General features: G+C 47.8%; 1 protein-coding gene across 1 annotated transcript in view; it reads left to right on the top strand.

Moving 5' to 3' along the window:
* The window catches only part of NPEPPS (aminopeptidase puromycin sensitive), a 24477-nt gene that overhangs the window by 2808 nt on the left and 219 nt on the right, over positions 1-21450 (top strand). Inside the window, exons 2-22 of the mRNA XM_010131211.1 lie at positions 3732-3809; positions 4848-4969; positions 5854-5961; positions 6859-7059; positions 7465-7561; positions 7667-7700; positions 9089-9203; positions 11638-11802; positions 12479-12583; positions 12861-12921; positions 13638-13747; positions 14393-14456; positions 15015-15154; positions 15404-15538; positions 16898-17117; positions 17736-17878; positions 18576-18632; positions 19084-19191; positions 19421-19576; positions 19683-19730; positions 21419-21450. Coding sequence (XP_010129513.1) covers positions 3732-3809; positions 4848-4969; positions 5854-5961; positions 6859-7059; positions 7465-7561; positions 7667-7700; positions 9089-9203; positions 11638-11802; positions 12479-12583; positions 12861-12921; positions 13638-13747; positions 14393-14456; positions 15015-15154; positions 15404-15538; positions 16898-17117; positions 17736-17878; positions 18576-18632; positions 19084-19191; positions 19421-19576; positions 19683-19730; positions 21419-21450 — 2299 coding nt within the window. The remainder of the gene's footprint in view (positions 1-3731; positions 3810-4847; positions 4970-5853; positions 5962-6858; positions 7060-7464; positions 7562-7666; positions 7701-9088; positions 9204-11637; positions 11803-12478; positions 12584-12860; positions 12922-13637; positions 13748-14392; positions 14457-15014; positions 15155-15403; positions 15539-16897; positions 17118-17735; positions 17879-18575; positions 18633-19083; positions 19192-19420; positions 19577-19682; positions 19731-21418) is intronic.

The raw sequence follows: 21450 nt of genomic DNA, 5'->3' as shown, positions 1-21450 counted from the left end.
CAGAAATAATCCAGTGACCTTTGGTTCGTATACCAACCTTTAAAAGGTTTCAAGGGCAGAACTCATTACTTTCATCTTTTCCCTCCCAGCATGGTAAGGATGTGGTGGGATGGTGGTGCCCAGTGCTGGTTACGCCAGAGTCTTGGCTGACGTTGATGGACTTTTCTTGGTTGTTGAAAAGCTCATCTTCATCCCTTCTTCTGGAGATGGCTTGATGGGACAGGGTTTTTAATGATGGGGCTTTAAGGAGGCCTGGGCTGTGTTGGCATGGACAGTTTGGGAATATCTGATCTGCGAGAATACTTCTGACTCCTTTGAAGAATTTTACAACCACCAGTTTGAAACACGTGAAGAGATGTGGACAGGCTGGGAAGCTTTAGCGTTCTCGGGAGCTGCATCGGCATAGTCCAGTGGCTGCTGCTGAAGGAGGACGGTGGGTGCCGTGTCAACACGTAGATGTTCTGAGCTATCGGAGTGAACACAGCCCCTGCAGCTCAGTCGGTGAATGCAAGTTCATTAAGCCACCATACCTTAATTGTCTGTGGTGACTCCATGCCACAGAATGAGGCTGCTTGGAAAAATTCCGTCTCTTGCACTTGGCTTTGTCTTCGCTTTGAAGCACATGTACGTGTGACAGCGCTCAATGCCTCTGGCTGGGATCCACGCGATACAGAAGCTGGGATCATTATTTGATGTGTCTGTCTGGTTACTCTGTGGTTTCAGGAAGAGCTCTGGAAAGGGCTGTAATTTCTCTAAAACGCTGCTGTAGAAGTTGGTACGTAGCGCTTTGAGCTTGGGAGGGCAGCTGGATGGGGTTTTCGTGCCTTTTTCCCAAAGGCGGGGAGTGCAAGCAGCTTCTTATTTTCTCATGCGACTTGGTCCAGACCGAGTCCTAATGTGCTAGTGATTAACTCACAACCTTGCAGTGCCAAGCTCTCCAAAGTTCGCAGCCTGCCAAAATTGTGTTGTTCTCTTCAGGAGCTTTTGTATTCCGCGCTGTCAGGAATTCAGACAGCCTTTTACTGCAATTACATCTTTGTTATAAGCAGTCCTCTTAAACGCCAACAAAAAGTATTGTTGATGGTTTTCCATGGGTCTTTTGCTCTGGATTAAATTATTGGCAGTGAATAGTTTAAAAAAAAAAAAAGTAACTTTGAATCTTTCCTTTATATTCTGCTGTTTCAGAAATTGATATATCAGCTGCTTTGAGAGTGACAAAAAATGGCTGGAGTTGAGGGTGGAAAATGTTCTTCTAGACACTGACTGTAACTTGTTTAGAAGTTGTTTCGAACTTGAGGGTAGCTGGGATCAAACGCTGTAAAACAAAGGTCGAGAAGCTCTTGGAAACCAGGTTTCTTTCACAACATGCTTTCCCAGGCTGCTGCGGGGACGAAAAACCCAAAGGTCTTCACCTCCTTCTAGCCTTGGTAACGTTTACCTGCGTCTCTCCTAGCACGGGTTGAAAAGGTTATAAAGTCACGGAGCTATGGCTTCAAAAGACTGAGGAGGACTTCACGTTTGGCAGAAGAGGAGGAGGGGGAAACTTGATATTCGTTGTCAGCTTTTGGCAGAAGATCTGCATAACGCGCATTTTTCTGCGTTTCTCGGTTTCAGTAGGTCAGAAGCGTGATCCTGAAGTCATGGTATTGTTTGTCTTCGGTATCAGATTGTTTCCATTAGAAGCTGTAAAAAGATAAAAATGTTTTGGGTTTGCTGTGGTCATTTTACAGCACACGGGGGGAGCGTTTCTGCGTTCTCGTGCTGATCTTTATCAGACGCTTCTCAGGTTTTGGTGGAGTCTCTGACCGCAGGCTGACAGCTCAGCAGCTGCAGGTTGTCCGGCAGCGGCCTTCCTCCCGGGCAGGCCGACATCGATTTCCCACAGGTATTCAGCCCATCCCTCCCTCTGCCCGAGGTCACCAACGTCCCATTGCAGAACAGCAGGTTTGTCATCTGTGGACTCTGACGACATCAGGGATCAAAATCCACAGGATCTGAACGATGGAGTCAGCAGCCAGCTCCGCTCTCCGCTGCCAGAAGCCCTCTTTGACTTGTCTCGTATGTCAGCCGTTCCCTGAGTACTTTCTCTCCAGCTCTTTTGGAACACCGCCCCTTCTGCCTCAGCGTTCTCCAGAGTTACCAGACGACAAGCTAAACCTTTGGTGTTTGTCATTGCCCAACGCTTGCTGGCGTTCTGGTGTCCTTGGCACGTGTTCTGTTTGAACGGTCCATCTGCCCCTGCTTACAGCTGATGTTGAAAGCCTTGGAACTCCTCTAGAAGTTCTTCTCTGTGAGCCTCTAAAGCATTTTTTTCTTGAATTTGTTTCCGTGCCTATATTTTACAGCCAGAACTGGTTTATTGTAGATGTGTATTATGTACCCTCGCGTGGTGGTTAATGCCGATTGAACACTGAGCAGAGCACTGTGAGACCAGTAGTTAACACTAATGTGTTCCTGCAGTTCCCGCATTGACGTTCTCTGTGAGCAGAGGTAGGCATTACCTCCGACTTCAGGCTGGAATCAGACTGTCTCTGAATAAAGAGCACTTTAACCGTTACAGAAAATAAACCCCTGTTTCCAGTTCAGGTTGTCTGTGTGGAATGGCTTAGCTGAGCCTCTCGCCCGCGTGCTCAGGCTGTCGCCGGTGTTCTGTGGTGATCCTTGAGCGCAGAAGACACAACATTGTGTAAATGAAATTGTTGTTTTAAACAAGCTTTGTTGTTCAGAATTCCCCAAAATCAGGAGGTTGAGGCAATGGTACGTTTTTCTTTTAGGAGGTTTACCTCTATGTGTTTCCAGGGTTCCTGTTTTTGTCCTTTTCTCTGTGACCATTCAGAGCTTCACACAATGATGTGTCCTTGTGGGATGTGATGAACTGGGGACGCAGAAGCAAGTGCAGGCATTGTCCCTTGGATCCAGCAACTCCCAGCTGCAGGATGGTTTCATTCCTGTGCACCCATCCCTTCCCCATCTCCCCAGCTCGGCCCCGCAGGCCGGGTGTGTGCATCCACGAACAGATCCGGTGCTGTGTAAGGGCCACCCTGCTCGATACCGAGGACAGTTTTGGATGCGGAATAGTCTTTACACTCCAAGACAGGGCGCCGGTTCTGAAGACAATTATAAAATAAAACCAAGGTTGTGTTTTCATCTGTGGTTCAACCCAAACAAAGCACCTTGCTGTGGCTGGTAGCGGGAAACCCACAGATTAGTTAAATAAATCATAAGCATCCTGTTTGGAGTAACTGCTGAGAGTCCTGCTGCACGGCTGTCAGCGCTGAACACCAAGGGCAGGCTTTGCGCCGCGTTTGACCGTTCATTGGGACTGTAGCCGTCGTTAGCAGTGCTCCCAGCGCTGCACAGGACGCTGTTCTTACCGCGGTTAAAGCTGAGCAGCATCTCCTGTTACCCCCCTGCCCGGGGCAATGGGATGCAGGGCGTGGTGGAGGTGGAAGGAGCACGGCAGCGGTGCTTTGAGGCTCTGGCTTTGTTGTCCGCTGTAAATGCGGCAGATTTCCTTGTCTGGAGGAAGATAATACAACATGGACCCCGACCGTGGGTGGTGGTTCTTTGGTTGCTTGTGTTTGTAGCCTTCTGGATTATTCAAAATCCTCATGGATTTGTGCAGTGACTCCAGCACGTTCTTGGATTCAGCTGCCTCAGTTAATTTTAAATGTTCATGAGTTACAAAAACGTCTCTGGGGCTTATTTCGAACAAAGTTTTTCTCTTTCAGAGGTACATGCCACAGGGTTCAACTATCAAAACGAGGATGAAAAGGTTACTCTCTCCTTTCCCAGTACTCTTCAGAAAGGTAAGAGCTATTGTCACGCTTCCTGCTCCCTTCAACCACGTGTTTAAGACGTTTGCTCTTGGAAAAACCAGTGTAGGACAGCTCTGTCTTCCCTGAGGTTTCTGACCATGAATGTAGTGCTCCCCGGGGAGCGTGTCCACTCTAAGTCACCTGTGAGCCCCTGGAATTGAAACTGGTGTCTCACCAATGGTGGTGTTTGTGTCCAGCCCCAGAGCTGGCTCCAGTGATTTACCTGCGCTTGGGAGCTGAGCTCAGAAGCTGTTGATGTTACCTGTGATGATGTGGTTTCCTCTCGGTGAGAACGAGCTGCTCTGAATTACTGTGGTATTTTCCTAGGTGTGAATGTACTAATTCTTCTGAAACCGCTACAGGTTTTTGCTCTGAGGAGTTTGATTGGAACTTAGCTCCTCAGTTTGAATAAAGCAGTTTTATTTCATCCTGACGATAGAGGCTCTGGGGTGATAGAACCAGAGTGTGCCATGCTGTGGCATGTTGAGGTGCTGCTCGCTGATCAAAGTTGGCTTTCCCCTTTTGCACCAAGATGTGGAGAGCACAATGAATCTTGAGACAAATTAACTTAGGAGCTTGAAGGCAGCCTGTGCTCCATCTTGGCTGTTGTAGCAGATTTCCTAGGATGCTTTTATTACTTAGGAGCCATCCTGTGTGGCTACGAGCTTTACTCAAAGGTAGGGATTGTAGGATCGGACTCCTCAGATGAGGAGTCCTTGAGGTAGGTCTGTCTTGGTTATCACGTTGTCTTTAGACGATGAGGATGTAGTGCAGCAGCCTCATCCCTGCTGAAACGTGGTGGTGAGTCTGGCGTTGCCAGCGTTGCTCTGCTGGAGCCGGTTTTGTGTGTGGAGAGGGAAGGGTTTGAGGGAGGCTGGCAGAGAAGCGAGGGGTCGAGATGAGGTGGAGGGACATCTTATTTTCCGCAGGGCACTGGGCCAGCTGAGTAGCCTGGCCTGAAGGGCCAGACCAACTGACTGTTCTGTTTGGCACATGCAAGTAACAATGGTCCATCTGTTTCTGTTACAGGGACGGGAACGCTAAAGATAGACTTTGTAGGGGAGCTGAACGATAAAATGAAAGGTTTTTACCGAAGTAAATACACCACCCCGACTGGAGACACGCGCTACGCTGCTGTCACGCAGTTCGAGGTACGGGCTGTGGTGGTGGTGTCAGGGAACATCACTCTCCAAGCAGGGTTTATGCTTGGAAGCAGCAAAGAAACCGTTTCCTGGCGTTAGCTCCACCCTCGGGGCAGATTTGAAAAATCCATGGTTTTGAGCCCCTCGCTCTCGGCACGAATGGGTCACAGTAAAAGCAGCCTTTACGTGGCGACGTCAAGGTCAGTCAGTTCTGGAGCTGGCAAACTCCCCAGCCAAGGATGACGCTGACGTGTGCTGCACCGTCTCGATACAGCAGCTGCGATGTTTAAGAGCAGCAGTTTGGTGAGATGTGTCTGATTCCTCTGGTGAACCGTATTAATTTTTTAATAGGACACTCTGCCTTTATCTCAGTGTCTTAATGTCATCCAGAATGGGAGCCGGATTCTGTCTCAAGGGTTATGTAAACCCTGGACATCCTGACAGGATTTTATACCATCGTGTAGTTTCGTCGTTATCTGCCTGCTTACATAAACCCACACGGTGCTTACCCAGTACAAAGAGAACGTTTCTTGGGCGCAGTCTACAGGCGGAATATAAATAGGTGGTCGTGTGGTACGCTCTGTGAACGCCTGGGTGCCCTCTCTGCTTTCACATGACTGAGCTTTGCTCCTGTCATGACTCTGCTAAATTTTGCTCCGACTGTAGAATTCCATCAGAGCACAGAATGCTTTTCAGCTGCCTTTTTTTTTTTTAACCAAGAGCAAAGTAAGTAATAATAAAATGCTCTAATGCAGAGGTCAGCAAAGAGGCCACACCACCCACTAACCAACATTCACCCGACTTCTTGCCTGTAAAATACGCTGAATTTTTGAGTGTGATCTATTGCCACCATTTCTTGTGATTTATTTATTTAATGCTCTTATTTCTTTCAGGCTACCGATGCTCGCAGAGCTTTCCCTTGCTGGGACGAGCCTGCTATTAAGGCAACGTTTGATATTTCTTTGGTGGTTCCTAAAGACAGAGTAGCTTTGTCAAACATGGTAAGTTCTTGATGTGCAAGTCGACGGTGGTTCAGATAAAGCTGTAAAAACAGCAGCTGGTTCTTTGGTAGCTAACAGTGTGTCTGGGTAACAGGGAGCTAGCAGTATGGGCGTCTCACCAGCTATTACTAAGCTGCAATAAACTGAGAACACTTTCAAAAAGGTGGTATTGGGATCTCAGATACTTAAACAGGGTGTACAGACACAGTGGTGGTGGTTTAAAAAAAAGAAAAAAGAGGAGAAAAATAAAGTCTTAGCTTATGTGAAGCCACGTGCTGCTTGATTAAGAGTGACTGGAAAAAAAATAAGCCTTTGTGTGTTTATATAGCTGTTAGAGCTACATGAGCACTTGAGATAAATAAGCATGTTTTCTGTTCTGGAGAATTACTGACCAGAAGTGGGATCCAACGCGAGCAGAAGCACCTCTGTCACAAACACCAGTGGGCATTTTCAGGTTGCTGCTTTCAACACGGCGCATGTATTTCTAGGTCGTGTTGCTGGAGAAGAGCAACTCGGTGTAAAACCAGACTTTCAATTCCAGTAGCTAACTTCAGAGTTACCCGTAAAGCCTGGCCTTGCCCACTGACCACATGGCTGCGGCTTCTGCTTCAGACTTTACAGGGAAAGCCTGATGCCTCGCTGGGATGTGGGTAACGCTCTCTCTGAAGGCCAGCAGCTGACAGTGACGTGTTCAGCTGCCCTTGCAGCAGCTGAGTATAACTTTATGAGCACACCTCCCTGTGTGATGGGGCAGTTTTAGTTAGGAGGGGAACTGCAGCTTAAACTCAGTCAAGTCCTTTCATTGCGAACACGTGACGGGTAGTGCCGCAGCAGTCAGGTATCTTGTGTAATACAGTTTCACTTCCATGAAACTAACTGGTCCCTTCCACACTGAAGAACGTCATCGACCGGAAGCCATACCCAGATGATGAGAACCTGGTGGAGGTGAAGTTTGCTCGCACCCCCGTAATGTCGACGTATCTCGTAGCGTTTGTGGTGGGAGAATACGACTTCGTAGAGGCCAGGTCCCTGGACGGCGTCTTAGTGCGTGTTTACACTCCCGTGGGCAAGGCGGAACAAGGAAAGTTTGCGTTAGAGGTAAATGCGCTCAGGGCAACTCCATGGATGCTTCGTGCTCTTCTCTTCACTCTCCTCAAGCCACGCCAAGCTCAGGAGGCAGCTCTTTATTTAATGGCTTGGAGAGACCAGGCTTGATTTTAAACAGGGTTTCAGCTGTGGACAAACCGGTATGTGAGGACAAAAGCATATGGTTTAGTTCAGTCCTGAGTTGGTGATGTCGACTTTGTCCAGAGACGATACGTACTGAAGGGAGGGCTGAACCCTGGGAGAGAAAGGGGTGGGAGACTCCAAACTCTTGTGCTCTGGAAGCTGGGAATGGGGCTTCCGGAAGAAGTCTTGTGTATGTTGCTCTCTTAGGCGAGTTTCGGTCATAAATTGAAAAGTTTCACCGATTGTTAATGTTTCTCCTCTTGTTTCTTACAGGTTGCTGCTAAAACTCTGCCTTTTTATAAGGACTACTTCAATGTTCCTTACCCTCTTCCTAAAATTGATCTCATAGCTATTGCAGACTTTGCTGCTGGTAAAGTAACTCGCTTTATTGCTGACCTGTATTTTATTTGAATTTTAAACATTTAGGAAGAGGTGTGTATCAATATCAATAAACCTTTGTATTTATTTTATAAAGGTGCCATGGAGAACTGGGGCCTTGTTACTTATAGGTATGCTGTTAAAATACTGTCTTTCCCCCTCTTTGTTCACTAATTCTTGGAAGTAATCAATTAGTTTTAGGGAGCTGTAATTATTTGGTATCATCCCAAATAAGGCTGAGACCTTCAACTCTTGCTTCGGTTTGGATCATTTTGACTTCTGCAGCAGCGTGCGTTATTGTACAAACCCCGGGAAGGCAAGAATGAGCCCTGACAAGTACCGGCCAAGGGCGTGAGATTTTTCAGTGTCTGGCAGCACTGCCTGTTCTACCAGCGAACTTTCTTGGCCCCTTTTCCCCCCGTAAAAGTTCTGTACTCCCTGACACAGCTGGAAGGGTTTTTTGTTTTATGTCATAGGCAAGTTGGCAAATTTAGCAGCCACAGTCTAACCATGTGGATGTGAGTAAATCCAAAAGATTAACTTGCCTTCCTTTTCAGTTCGTTTTTTTTTTTTATTCATCTGATCAAGCTTTTCTATTCTTGCTTGATATTATTATCTGTGCTCCTCGTTAGAATGATTTTCATTTTGTACAACATTGGTCTTGTCAGCTTTGGACTTTGCATCCTGAAATAGTTTGAATTTCTTGTACTAAACTTTTAATTTGGCCTTAAACTGCAATGGAAATTTGAGCCCAGGTTTCAAATCTACTTGTCTGCTTAGTGCAATCCTGATGAAATCTGGTATTTTACTCCCTGTGGAAAAACAAATATTTCTCCTGGATGAGTAGGATTTTTGGAAGCCTTTCTTAATTGTGCAGTTAATTTGCCCCCTTATGCTCAGTTTGGCACGCTTGCTTTATCCCTTCGGGGACAGAAGGTTGGCACAACCCGCAGGCACCGTCTCTGTCTTGAGTTGCACATTTTCCCCTTTGAGTTGCAGCAGCCCGCCCCGTGCTGTGACTGACCCGCTCAGTCCCGGGGTGGTTGTAGCGGGAGGTTGTGTGCCTGACTGGGAGCGTGTGTGCCCGGCCTGGAGGGTGGTGTGTGTCTGCGCTGGTGAGTGACACATGGCTGGTTGTGCGCTTGGAGAAGCTGGAATTGCTTTGGGGCTGCGGGAGGCAGAAGAGACTCGCTGCGCGTTCACCGTGCAGCACCCGGGGAGTTGCAGTTGAGGTTCCTGGGTTGTGTAGGTGAGCTGCCTTATAAATAAAGGATAAACTTTCTCGTTCCTGCCTGGGTTTTTGCACTTGTCTGTTTGCATGCTGTAAGGAACTACCGCTCCAAAGCGCTGCAACAGCTGCTAACTGACCAAAATAATGACTAAACTGAAAGAGCTTTTGGTTGTTTTCGGTTGTACTGATCACTTTTTAGGTTGCTTAGATAACTTAACCTGCTTTCAATTGTGTTTTTCCCCGAGGCGTGTACCACCCTCTTCAGTTATCTTTCTCTCTCAAATACAGGGAGACTGCACTGCTCATCGACCCCAAAAATTCCTGCTCTTCATCTCGCCAGTGGGTCGCTCTGGTTGTGGGACATGAACTCGCTCATCAGTGGTTTGGAAACCTTGTGACCATGGTATCTAATAGCTACAAGTTCTTCTAGTTCTCTTTGACGCGTGCTTCCTTGTGTGTGCGTGTGTTCAGGTGCTCCTTAACAGCATCACGCTCTCCCTAAGAGAAATAATTCAAATATTTAAAGAGTGCTTTGGGTTTTTTTAGTACTGTATCCCGTAGAAGTTTTCTTACACCTTGTCATTGTGCAGCAATGTTCTGTTGTTTGAATGTTGTCCTGGTTAGAGTGGAGCGGGTGTTCCATGGAAAAGCTTTTGCTGGTCGGGTTATGCAGAAGCAAGAACCCGCTGTTTTCCTCTCGGGTAGGTGTGGTTCACTCCTCAGGCTTTCACAGCACGCAGGCGCAGCAGGACCAGCTCAGCCCAGGAGCTGAAAAATCGCTCAGCAGTAACTCAGATGAATGACTTTGGATATTTGGGGAGCCAGCTGGCGGAATGGTCTGACATTGAGTGGGAATAAAAGCATATGTGAGGCAACAGGGCTGAACCCTAAATCAATTCCGTTGACTTAGGAGCCTGAATCTGTCAGAGCTGTTAACAAATGGCTTCAGCTTTCTCTGATAATTAGCCCTGACATTTCTTTTCCCAAAGCCCTGCAAACAGATGCTTGAATCCAAATATTTCACAGGTTAGGAAGTTTCTTGTGAGACACCAGTGTGTTTGGTAAAAAATGCGTGACTTCTGGAGCCCCAGATCTGCATTCTTCTGGCTTTTTGGCTGCTTAAATGGAATGTCAGTGGATGGAGTTAAAAACCCGGTGTCAATATTAATGATGACACTGACGGAAGTTTGTCAAACTTTTCTACAGTGCAGTGCCTCTCAAAAGCTACTTGGCTGCATCCATTCCTGTTTGTGGTAGCACAAGTAGCTTCCGTGTGAGAACGCCACCATATTTAAATGGAAAAGTAATATTAAAGTAGTATATTTTTAGCTTTCAGTGGCATTGAGCAGCTGGAAGCGAGGAGGGGCTGCAGGACACCAGCAGGTGCTGTAGTGACCCACAAACCACCCGTGGTCCTTCTGACCACTGAGGACTGAGGCAGTAAACTCGAGAGAGACTGCCAAGAATCTCTCAAATTCATATTGGATTATCTTTTTCTTTTCCTTTTGAAGTTTTAACTCTTCCAAAAATTTTCCTCTTTGGGGGTTATTTTACCTTCTGTGATCTGTGGGAAATTCAAAAAGCCATCCCACAGTGACTTCCCAATTCCCAGAAGGTTCTTGTTCTCCTCCCTGACTGAGGGGCGCGCAGCACAGCACGAAGCCTCGCTGCCGTCCCTGGGTTTGTTTGCCAGACCTTACAATGTGCCAGTTCTTCTGTAGCAAAGAGAAATAAGACTAGTTCCAGGGGAAGACGACTGGTGAACAATGAGGTTGCCAGAGGAATAAGGGAGAAAACCAGGGAGGTGGAAAGATTTACACGTACCTAATTGCCCAAGAAACTATTCTGCAGTGGCATGAATCCTTTGGCAGCAGTCTGTGTGTGTTGGAACCTCGTCTTGGAAACAGATGCGATCAGAAAAGTGAAAGAAAATTGGATAGTCTCCACTCTAAAAATAAAAGCTGGGCTTATCTGTGTCGAGTTTCAGTCACAGCTTTGCTTGTGGAAGTTTCCCCTCCTGGGGGTAGGTGTTTCATTCAGAGCAGGAGCTGTAGTTCTCTAGCTCAGCTCTCGGGGCTGGTTCGACACCCCCCTCACAGCCCCGCACTTCCGAGCCAGCCACCCCCTTTCCATTCAAAGAGTGGTTGGTAAGTGCTGCTCTGGGAAAGGGTGTTTTCTTCCTCCGCATCCGTAGCTTGTTTCCTTACCTCTCTTACTGCAGTTAAATACTAAAAGTGAAAGGAAGAATTTTCAAATATCCACGTAACATTCTTAAAAAAACAAAGCCCACCCCTTTGGCTGGTGAGAAACGCTTTTAACTGTTTACAAGATTTCGGGTTTCCAGCGTCTAACAACTGCCAGCTCCAGGTTTTCTCCTTGGTGTAAACACGCTCTTTACAAAAAGCCAAACCAAACCAGGCTGCTGCTCTGTTCGGAAGAGACGCTGTTGTGGTGTTGCCCACAGCTCTGCCGCGGACCAAACGGTGGCCTTGCATGTCCCCACCTCTTTTCCCTAGTCTGGGTGACGTTCCTGGCTGTTCCTCAGCAGCTCTGCTCTGACCTCTAGTCTAGTCTCTGGGAATTTCATTTGTACGTGCAGTTCTCCTCCATGGAGAGGTTCTACGACTTAGGGGAAGGGGAAAGCAGTTACTGGGTGCTGGTTACTCTTCCTGGGCCAGTGACTTCTGTATACAGAGGAATCTGTGCCTACAGGCATTCCCGGTTTCTCTGATCTGCACTAAACCAGGTGTTGACAGCTTATCTTGGCTGCAGGCTTACTGCTGATTAGACAAAGTTGTTGGAACATTGTTCTTTATTCTGCCTTCTTACCTCCCCAGGAATGGTGGACCCACCTCTGGCTGAACGAAGGGTTTGCCTCCTGGATCGAGTACCTGTGTGTGGATCACTGTTTCCCAGAGTACGATATCTGGACTCAGTTTGTTTCTGCTGATTACACACGAGCTCAAGAGCTTGATGCCTTAGACAACAGTCACCCTATTGAAGTAAGTTCTGGCTTTGCTGTCGATTGGCCCTTTTGTTCTTGTCAGCTGTGTGTAAGCTTGCTTCCTATTGGAAAAAGGACCTTTGCAGTCATCCGGGAGGCAAAGGAAAATCCGAGGTCGCATTTACACTTTGTGCCTTTTCCCCTGCTTGAATTAGCATTCCAGAAGTGAGGTTTGAGGGTCTGGTGATGGCTCCTTCTGGAGCTTTTCCGCTCTGCTGACTTGAAAGGGCAAAGTTGAGATCAAAACTCGTCATTATTTGTGTTTTAGTTTGGTTTCTGATCAAAGTGGGCAGTTTTCTGGCACAGTGAAGTAGCTGCTGACTTACCCCAGTGCTCAACAACAACCAAAGTGCAGCACAGCCCAGAGCCCAAGCTACCCGACTCTGCTGGTTTGTACTGGTTTCTGTTGAGCCACTGCAGGTGTTTTTGTGCTGAGCTCCCAGAACTGTGAGTGTGGTGCAGACTGTCCTGAAATAAGTGGGACCTGGCTGGACTTGCTGCTTCGTGAACATGTTTAATTGGGTGCAGAGGTTCCACTAAGACTAAGGTATTGATGGATACACAAGCGCTTCCTTCAGCGAGAAGAGTCAGCTCCTGGAAACTCTAAACCAACCAAACCGAACTCTTTGGGCGGCGGCGGTTGTTCTCACTGTTACTTGTCCTGTTTCCCCCAGGTTAGTGTTGGCCATCCCTCTGAAGTAGATGAAATATTCGATGCTATTTCTTACAGCAAGGGAGCGTCTGTAATCCGGATGCTGCACGACTACATTGGCGACGAGGTAAAACCCTGATGTTAAAAGGCCAAATGGAGATTGTTAAATCTTTCAACCATTAAACAAATTAAATCTGTGTTCTGTATTTTGAAAACTTTTCTCCGGTTTGTGTTTGGGCTCTGTCTGAACTTACCTGGGAGAAGTAAGATAGTGGGAACCTCTAGGAGGAGTTACAGATGTGCACACTGGTGCTGAGAGCCCTTGACCGATTTGTGGAGCACAAAGGAAGGGTGGGGAGGGACCTCTTCCTGGTGCCGTTACAAATCCGATTGTATGTTCCCAGGACTTCCGGAAAGGAATGAATTTATATTTAACGAAGTTCCAGCAGAAGAATGCCGCTACAGGTAACTGGTGCTTGCTACGGGTCTTTACGAGGAGTGAGTTCTGGAAACAAACTCTTCGGTGCTGACATTCTTAAACTGGTTTTTCCTGAGATCACCAAAATGCCAGGAAACAGCTGCTTGTTTCCAGTTTCATACCACGCGCGCGGGGGGTTCTCTCTCAGGAGTGTGGGGCTGAGGCAGTGTGAAAGGGCTGCACTTCCCTGGATACCCCCGTCTGCCCGGTAATCGGATTTAGCCATGGAGGGTGGTGATTTGCCAGGCTGCCTTTTGCAGTATTGATTGTGTGTGAGAGAAACAGGTCAAAGTCCGGGCTAACATCTCGCAGCACTTTCTGTACTTAAACCTTTTCTGTGTAGTGGGCATAAATGTGCAAGTGGAACTGTCCAGAGACAGTCCATGTCGTTCCGTCGGCTCTTTTGGCATAATACATAAAAAACTTGAGGAGAAGATTCCTTTCTTCTCTGTTTTAAATATTTAATGCTCATTTTTATTATACTTTATCACGATGTGTATTGATTGCGTTTTTTTATAAAGAAGCTTTCTTTACCCTCTCTCCTCCATGAGCGGTTTAAACCATTTCCTTCACAATTCGATACAACCAGAATGCAAAGGGCAAACTGGAGGAACACCGCAGCCTCCAGTGCCCGTGCAGTGTCCTTAACAGCGTCTGACCTGTCCAGACTCCACGAGTCCTTAGTCAGGCTTTTCTTCTGCAGAGGATCTCTGGGACAGCCTGGAAAAAGCGAGTGGGAAACCTATCGCTGCTGTGATGAACACGTGGACCAAACAGATGGGATTTCCACTCATTTATGTGGAAGCTGAACAGGTAAATTTAACTGCGTGTTTTTCAGCATGTCAGATCAGAAATTCTGGCTGTAACTGTTGTTTTGAGATCAAATTCCGTGGTGATCACTTCAATCCAGTGATTGAAGAGTTCTCTTTGATCAGGAGGTGGTGCAGTGGGTGGCTTTGTTTGGTGACAGACCTGTTTCTGAAGGAAGGGGAAGTGCAGCTCGCTTGAGGAACCCAGCGCAAGCCATGTGGAGTTATTCCCCCGCCGCTCTCGATCATGTGCTGGGAGCTTGCTGACGGAGCCCAATCGCTCTTTGTGTGTGAGATGTGTGCTGGGAGAGGGAATATCTGACTTCCCTCCCCTTGCCCACACGTTTTGCTTCTCATTCCAGTTCAGTTATGCTTATTCTACAAGATTGCAGCATGAGCGAGGATTAACTGGCTGGAAGTTGAAGTCAGACGACACATTCGAAAGAGAAATAGGGCATGTGCGTTTTCAGAGGAACAGGGTTAATGCTCCTGTGCGGCCCTGGAGGCAGCTGCTCTTTTTGCAGGAGAACTCAGGTTGCTCTGTTTTCAGAGGGCACATGGATGTATTGGGAGATACAGAAGCTGAGATTAGATGTTCTGATAATTCTTCCCCTCTCACTTTTTTCTTCCCTTCTTTTTCTTTCCTCAGCAAGAAGACGACAGAGTGTTGAAGTTAGTCCAGAAGAAGTTCTGTGCCAGTGGACCATACACTGGTAAGATGAGCGAGAAGAGCAGGAACGGAGCGCTTCCTGTGCCATGGCAGTGATTTTGAGAGATGAAGCAGCTGCTCTGCAGAGCTCTGCTTGAATTTGGCTGTTGAACTAATTGTTAAAACTCTAGAAAACTCTCACACGTGGGGTTTCCACATCCTCCTGGTGTGGAGAACACATTTCTTGCAGCCTTTGGTCCATTTTCCTTCTGAGATGCTTCTCTTCTGGTGTCTGGTTTGAGGCCAGTGTTGCCATCTGAGGAGCTCTGTAAGCTGCTGGGTTTATAGCAGGGCTGAAATAAAACTGCCTCGGGGCAGCCAGCTCTAGCTGAAGACGCAGATTCCACCCATCTTCCGTGCTTATAGAAATTAAAACATTTGACTTGAGGTGATTTAGAGATTCTTGGTTTTGAAGCCTAGATCTGCTGCTTTCCTTCAGATTTGTGCCTTTAGACTGAAATTTAAGCCTTGCTTAAACTTCTGCTGAAACTCGTTTCAACATCAGGCAGAGTTTCTCAGTGTTGTGTACGTACTGGTTTTTCCTCTCTCCTTTCTCTCCCAGGGGAGGATTTCCCCATGTGGATGGTCCCCATAAGCATTTGTACAAGTGACGACCCGACCTGCGCCAAAATGCAGGTACTGATGGACAAGCCAGAGCTCACCCTGGTTTTGAAAGACACCAAACCAGACCAGTGGGTGAAGGTGAGTCGCCACAGAGGAGAATGTATTACTGGGAATAAGTGTGATTGTCACTTGGATTTAATTTTCCTTCTTTCCCCCCGCCATACACCCTTGCAATCCTGTTTCTTATGGAGGGGCCTCTCTGTGCTGCAGTTGAGTATTGGCTCCTCTCTGTAACACTTGGAGAAATTTCTAGTGGTCCAAAAAAAGAAAACGCATTTCTTTATTTGTTCCTTCCTTCTAATTTTTCACTCTTTTGGTACTTTTCAGTTAAACCTTGGAACAGTAGGGTTTTACCGTACTCAGTACAGCCCTGACATGCTGGAGAGTTTAATACCAGCCATCAAAGACCTCTCCCTACCCCCCGTGGACAGGCTGGGCCTGCAGAACGATCTTTTCTCTCTGGTAAGCACCCCTCTGCTGTTCTGCTTAGTGCTGGGAGCTACAGGAACCGCAGTTCTCGGTGTCTGGAGTCAGAGGCAGCTTCTGGAGGCAAAGTGCCTTTGGGATTACTGTGTACATCCAGTTATTAATTAGCCTGACAAGTTCTAACTTGTATTCTAGGACTCAGCCCGATGGTAGCAGTCTGCCATAGCTGCTGGTGCGCTGTTCTCTGCAGGGGTGTGTTATGCTATAGGTTTTTTTACAAAATTGTTTTGAGAACTCAATTTTACTCATTAAAATGAGGACGTTTTAATGATCCCCTCAATGGAGTTATCGAGTGCTCCTTGTGCTTTCTTCAGATGGGCTTGTACTAACTGTCCTCCGCTGGAGGAGGTGCCTGTTGGGGATCCTCGCTGCTCAGAAGTGAGGACTTGTCCCCAAAGCGGGCTCCGAACAGTCACTTACTGTCCTCTGCATCTCACCTTGTACTTCCTTAGTCTTGCTAGCGAGCAAGTGTGGGGAAGCTCTTAGACCCTGGGTTTGACAGCCTGCCCCTCGAGCTTCCGAGCCTGCAGCTCTTGTCCTGGCTTAGCTGAAGGGGCTTGAAACTGGAGCTGAGTCATTTCTCAAACACTGCAAAACTAATGGGAAAAATATATCGAGCAAATAATAGACGTAGGAACATTGTGTTAGGCTCCTATTTCAGTTTCAGTTTTACATCATGTTTTCCTCATAGGTGAATGTAGCGTAGATAGTAAAAATTGACCTTCCCCTCTTCTCCAGTACCATAAATTACTGGTCTGGTTCCAGATTAACACAAATGTGGTTGGAGATACCTGCTGTGGGTGTTATCAGCTGCACTAAGCACAGAAGTGTTCTCGTGACGCTGTGAAGCAGTTGGTGTAAATTTTTCCTGGCAGCGGTGGAAAGGCAGTGCTGCTTGTAACGAATTCACGGAAAGTGGGAAGCAAAAATGGCTTCTGCAGTTTTACACTCAATTTAATGATGAGCAAAAATGAAATCTCTACATCTTTACTGTTTTCAGTTAAAAAAAAAATTCAGTGGGTGTTGTATCTGGCTGGGAATAACTCTGGGGGTTTGCTTTTTCTTGCCAGCATTGCTGCAGTTGTTAAGTCACTTAATCTCCTTGACTACTTCTCGTTTGCAAAACGTGCTTACCACTCTCTCCTGTCTCCTCGTACCGTGCTTACCTGTGTACAAAAAGCGCCGCGTACCGCAAGCTGAGGTGCTCCAGCTAGCATTAACGCTCCTCGGCAGAGCCCCACCGTGCAGCCAGTAGACTATAGATAATGTGATGAGCTATTAAACATCTTCATTCTCTTTGGAAGTAAGATTAATCTGTGTCTTTTCCTCTCCCAGGCCCGAGCTGGAATCATTAGCACTGTAGAGGTTCTAAAAGTCATGGAAGCTTTTGTGAATGAGCCCAATTATACTGTGTGGAGCGACCTCAGCTGTAACCTGGGGATTCTCTCGACTCTCTTGTCCCACACAGACTTCTATGAGGAGATCCAGGTGTTCGTGAAAGATGTCTTTTCACCCATAGGGGAGAGACTGGGATGGGACCCCAAACCTGGAGAGGGTAGGAAACTTCTGCTGTGATATCTAGTAGTGGGTTTGGAAAACTCGTGTGTCAATAAACCATCAAGATTTTGGGAAAGGGGAGAGAAGGGAGGAAGAGGAGTCTGAAGTTGGCAGTTGGGTATTTTTATGCTTAAAACGAGACAGACAAACACAAAACCCCCAGAGGAGACTCTGTTATCAGGCACAAGTTAAAATGGTACAACTTTGTCCTCCCTAGTCACTGACTGATAACAATTCTCTGCTTTAGCTCTGCAACTGCTGGAGCTCGTGAAACTTAATAGACTACAGAAGTGGAAAACCACGTACGTGTGTGTTTACTTGTCCTAGTCCTGTTGTAGACACAACCGGTTAATGTTACCGACTTAGCTCAGGTTACAGGCCTCGCTTGTTGTGTTTGGGCTGAATCACCTTCTCCTCACCCTCTTTCCTTAAAAAAAAAAATGTGTTCTCCAGTTGGCACCGAGGAGAGCAAGAAAAGGCCCAGTTTCTTCAGATACCCTCAGGCATGTGGCGATACTGTTACACAGCTCTGCGCTGATCGCTCGAGGTGGAAGAACACTTCATTTAATTGCTGAATTGTGTCTCTAAATAATTGGTTTTTCCTCCCGTTCACTAGGTCATCTAGATGCCCTTCTGAGAGGTCTGGTCTTGGGCAAACTAGGAAAAGCTGGTCACAAGGCAACGTTAGAAGAAGCCCGACGCCGATTTAAGGACCATGTGGAAGGAAAACATATTCTGTCTGCTGATCTGAGGAGTCCTGTAGGTTACTGTACATCTTGGTTCCCAAAAGCCTGTCCCCACTCCTGTAGCACCGTGTGCACTGAACTCTGCTATTTCCAAGAACAGGGAAGCTAGAGGAAACCAGTGTCAAGGTTTGAAACCTGCTGGTTTTGGCAGAGGTGGTGGGAGCTTGGATAAGTCCAGTTGTGAAGACAGTTACACTGGGGAGCACGGTACAAGCATCCCTGTGTTTCTCGAATTGAGTAAGGCTTGTCTGTCATCACCAATGTAATCACTCAGTTGTGCCTGCACTGGCTGCCACAGGACGCCTCTGGCCTCTAGATCGCCCGTGAGCAACCTCCATCCTCCAGGTCTGAAAGCACCGGGGTTGGGGAAGAGCTCTGTGGGTCTCAGCTTGGCCCTGCTGGGGTCTGACTGGTCTATCTGCACTGAGTGTGTGTCAGGTACTTACTAGCCAGGTGTTGGATGGTACAAAGATACCTTGTTCTGGTGTTTTGCTGTGGTTGAAATTACCCAAGTGATGCTGAAATTGAGGAACAGGTAAAGGAGTTGATGCATCTTTGAGGTCCAGTGTTCAAACATCAAAGGAGTCAGTGCCAGTATCTCCCAGATCTGTTCACTTGTCTGAAATCTAACCCAAATATGATAAAAACGATTGCTGCATTTCTCAAAGGGCAGGTTTTGAAGGACCTTCTGTGTTTGCGCTCTGTCTTAGGTCTACGTGACCATTCTGAAGCACGGAGATAGTGCCACTCTGGACACTATGCTGAAGGTGAGTGCACGCTCCTGTTAACACTGCCTGCTTACGCCACAAAAAGCGACATATTCCACCCTACGGGCTCCTCTGAGGTGCAGTTTATCTGCCCACAGGTTCAAGCCCATGTTTTACAGACAGTGAGAGCACCGGGGCTTCGCTCCGGTGTCGCCCAGTCCCTGTGTGGTGAGAAATTGCCACCTAGTGGAGTCTGGCTTCTCGCTGTGGATGAGTTTTCACTGCTTGCAGGCACGGTCCTACCCAGCCCCCTTTGAATGGGTGAAAATCAACTTGTTTGTACTGGTACTTTCCCTGTAGCGTGGGTAGCTGCCAGATGACTCAAACCAGATCAGTTTGTCCCGTACGAGGCTGAGGACTAAGCCAGCAGCTCTGGAGTACGGAGCAAGTTCGTAGCGCTGGGGAAGAACTGGCTGTTTAACACCGCGCACTAACGCTGTCTGCTTTGCAGCTCCACAAGCAAGCGGACATGCAGGAGGAGAAGAACCGGATCGAGCGAGTTCTTGGAGCCATCTCTCAACCAGAACTGATTCAGAAAGTTCTCACCTTTGCACTTTCGGTAAGTTACTGGAAAAGCTGCTGCTGCTTCCATGAGGACAGGAGCTCTTGGTACTTGAGCGCTGTGTGGAGACAATGTGCTAGAACAGGAGGAACAGTCTTAGGGATTAAATCTTTGTTTGTGGGGGGAAGATCGCTATTGCTGACTGATTTGGGGTAGAAATTCAGAAAGGCCACACACGGTATTTGTTGAAGCAGTCTGGAACAGTTGTCTGCGTTTCCCTCCTCAGGAAGAAGTACGTCCCCAGGACACGGTGTCTGTTATCGGCGGAGTGGCTGGAAGCAGCAAGCAGGGGAGGAAAGCGGCTTGGAAATTTGTAAGGGACAACTGGGAGGAACTTTATAATCGATACCAAGGTGGATTCTTAATATCCAGACTAATAAAGGTACGTGCAGCTGCGAGGAAAGTCCTGCTCACGTACACGACCACAGCTAAGCGGTCCCCTTTGAAATGCTGAACGCTGACCCCTGGTCAATGTGTTTTTCCTTCAGCTAACGGTGGATGGATTTGCAAATGATAAAATGGCTGCAGAAGTTAAGGTAAGAAACTGGAATTAAAGAACTGATTAACTTCATCTGTGACAAACACCGTGAGTACCTGATGGTGGAGCCACGAGTGTCTACGTGGGTTTTGCTTTTGAACTGTGGCTCTGCTCCTGACTCTCTTGACTGTTGCCCAGTCCCTGAAATGCGCTGCTTTACGTTGAATTATTTTATTGAAATGTCTCAAATTAGCATTTTCACAAAGTAATGAGCAACTTGTAGTGATTTCTGTTGCATTAGTTTCACACATTTAAACTGCTATAAAACCCGGCATGGTTTGTGGCAGCGTTTTGAGGGTCCCCAACAGCCAGCCTTTAGAGAGAGTAAGATTCATCATGGTTATAGCGTCCATGGTGAGCTGAGGCTCACTCCGGCACTTTGTTCCTCCGAAGGGCACGGTTGGGGCTGGCTGTGCTGGCACCCCGGGACGCGGGGGGCAGAAACTGGCTAAATGCCCTGCTCTGGGTCCGAGTTTGACGTGGCGCTTTGTGCTGTGTGCGAAGAGCAGGGCTGTGCCGAGGCAGAGGAGCCTGCCCAGGCTGCTCTTGGAGGTGGTGTGATTCCGTTACTGGACTTGAGCATCCCTCTGACTGGGGAGCGTAGTGCTGGTCTCGGTGGAGTTCCGAGAACGTGTCTAGGTTTTAGCGTTTACTATTTGCCTGCGCTTTTACTTCTGGGAAGAAGAAACTTTAAAATATGGCTTTTGATTATCCCTTCCCTGTTAGGAGAAAGCTCAGGAGGAATTCTTGTTTCAAAGCGAAGCTGAGCCAGGAGCCTGCTCTGTCCTTTTCATCACCTAGGGATCTCTTCTGAGCAAAGACTTGGTAGCATGAGGGATTCACAGAGGAGGCTTTCACTATGGTTGTTTTTTTTCTTAAAGAGCACTTTGCAAAGCATTTACCAGAACAATCAGCCATCCCCAAACCGTAAGACCTTCCTGGGACAGTCTGCCGAGCTCTTAGCTGCAGGACTTGACACGTCCGAGTCTCGATGTCACCTTGTAGTGTCTGTTAGCGCGAGGTGATCTGCGAAACGCTGGGGCTTGGGTGAAGATGGGGGCGACTCCTGGCTGTGCCAGCTTGCTCTGCCCTTTCACCAACAGTGAGGTGCAAAGTTGGGGCAGTTTCTGCTCGCAGGGGATTGGTATTGTTGATTCTGGAGGAAGAAATGTGAGACTATTCAGCGAAACTCTTGAGTTAGCGCTTGGAGGTCACTGTGCAGCTTGGGAAGAGGCCTGGGTAGAGAGCTGAGGAACCCGATACCCAGACAAATGCGTTCGCACAACGGCCTTCGGCTTCCGCGTACCCAGAAATACACGCTCAAGTCGCTGCTCGCCTGTTGCCTCCCTGTGAGGGCCTGAACTCATCTTCAAGCTCACTTCAAGCGAGTGCTGCTCGCTTGAAGGACCAGACAGGGCGGGGGGGTGGCGGCGTTTGGGCGAGTTTCTAGAAATTGTGGCTTTTCCTCGAGCAGAGAAACGGAGGCGGTTTGCTGTTCCCACTCCCCGCGTGGGACAACGCGTCTCGCGAGTTCCCCGCAGCCTGGTGTTGGTGGGAGCCGGTAGCAGGAGCTGTAGTCAGCCTGGGGCTGTTGTTCTCCACAGCGTTTCTGGAGAACCCAGGGAATTTGGCGGCTTGTTGCTGCTCCTCTACCCCCTTACGCATGGTTGTGTGCTTTTCATACAGGCCTTCTTTGAGAGCCACCCCGCTCCCTCGGC

Source organism: Buceros rhinoceros, unplaced genomic scaffold (genome assembly GCF_000710305.1).
Source record: "Buceros rhinoceros silvestris isolate BGI_N320 unplaced genomic scaffold, ASM71030v1 scaffold24422, whole genome shotgun sequence".
In the NCBI taxonomy this organism is placed as follows: Eukaryota; Metazoa; Chordata; class Aves; order Bucerotiformes; family Bucerotidae; genus Buceros; species Buceros rhinoceros.
The sequence above is the reverse complement of the archived record's forward strand: the minus strand, read 5'-3'. Positions and strand labels throughout refer to the sequence as shown.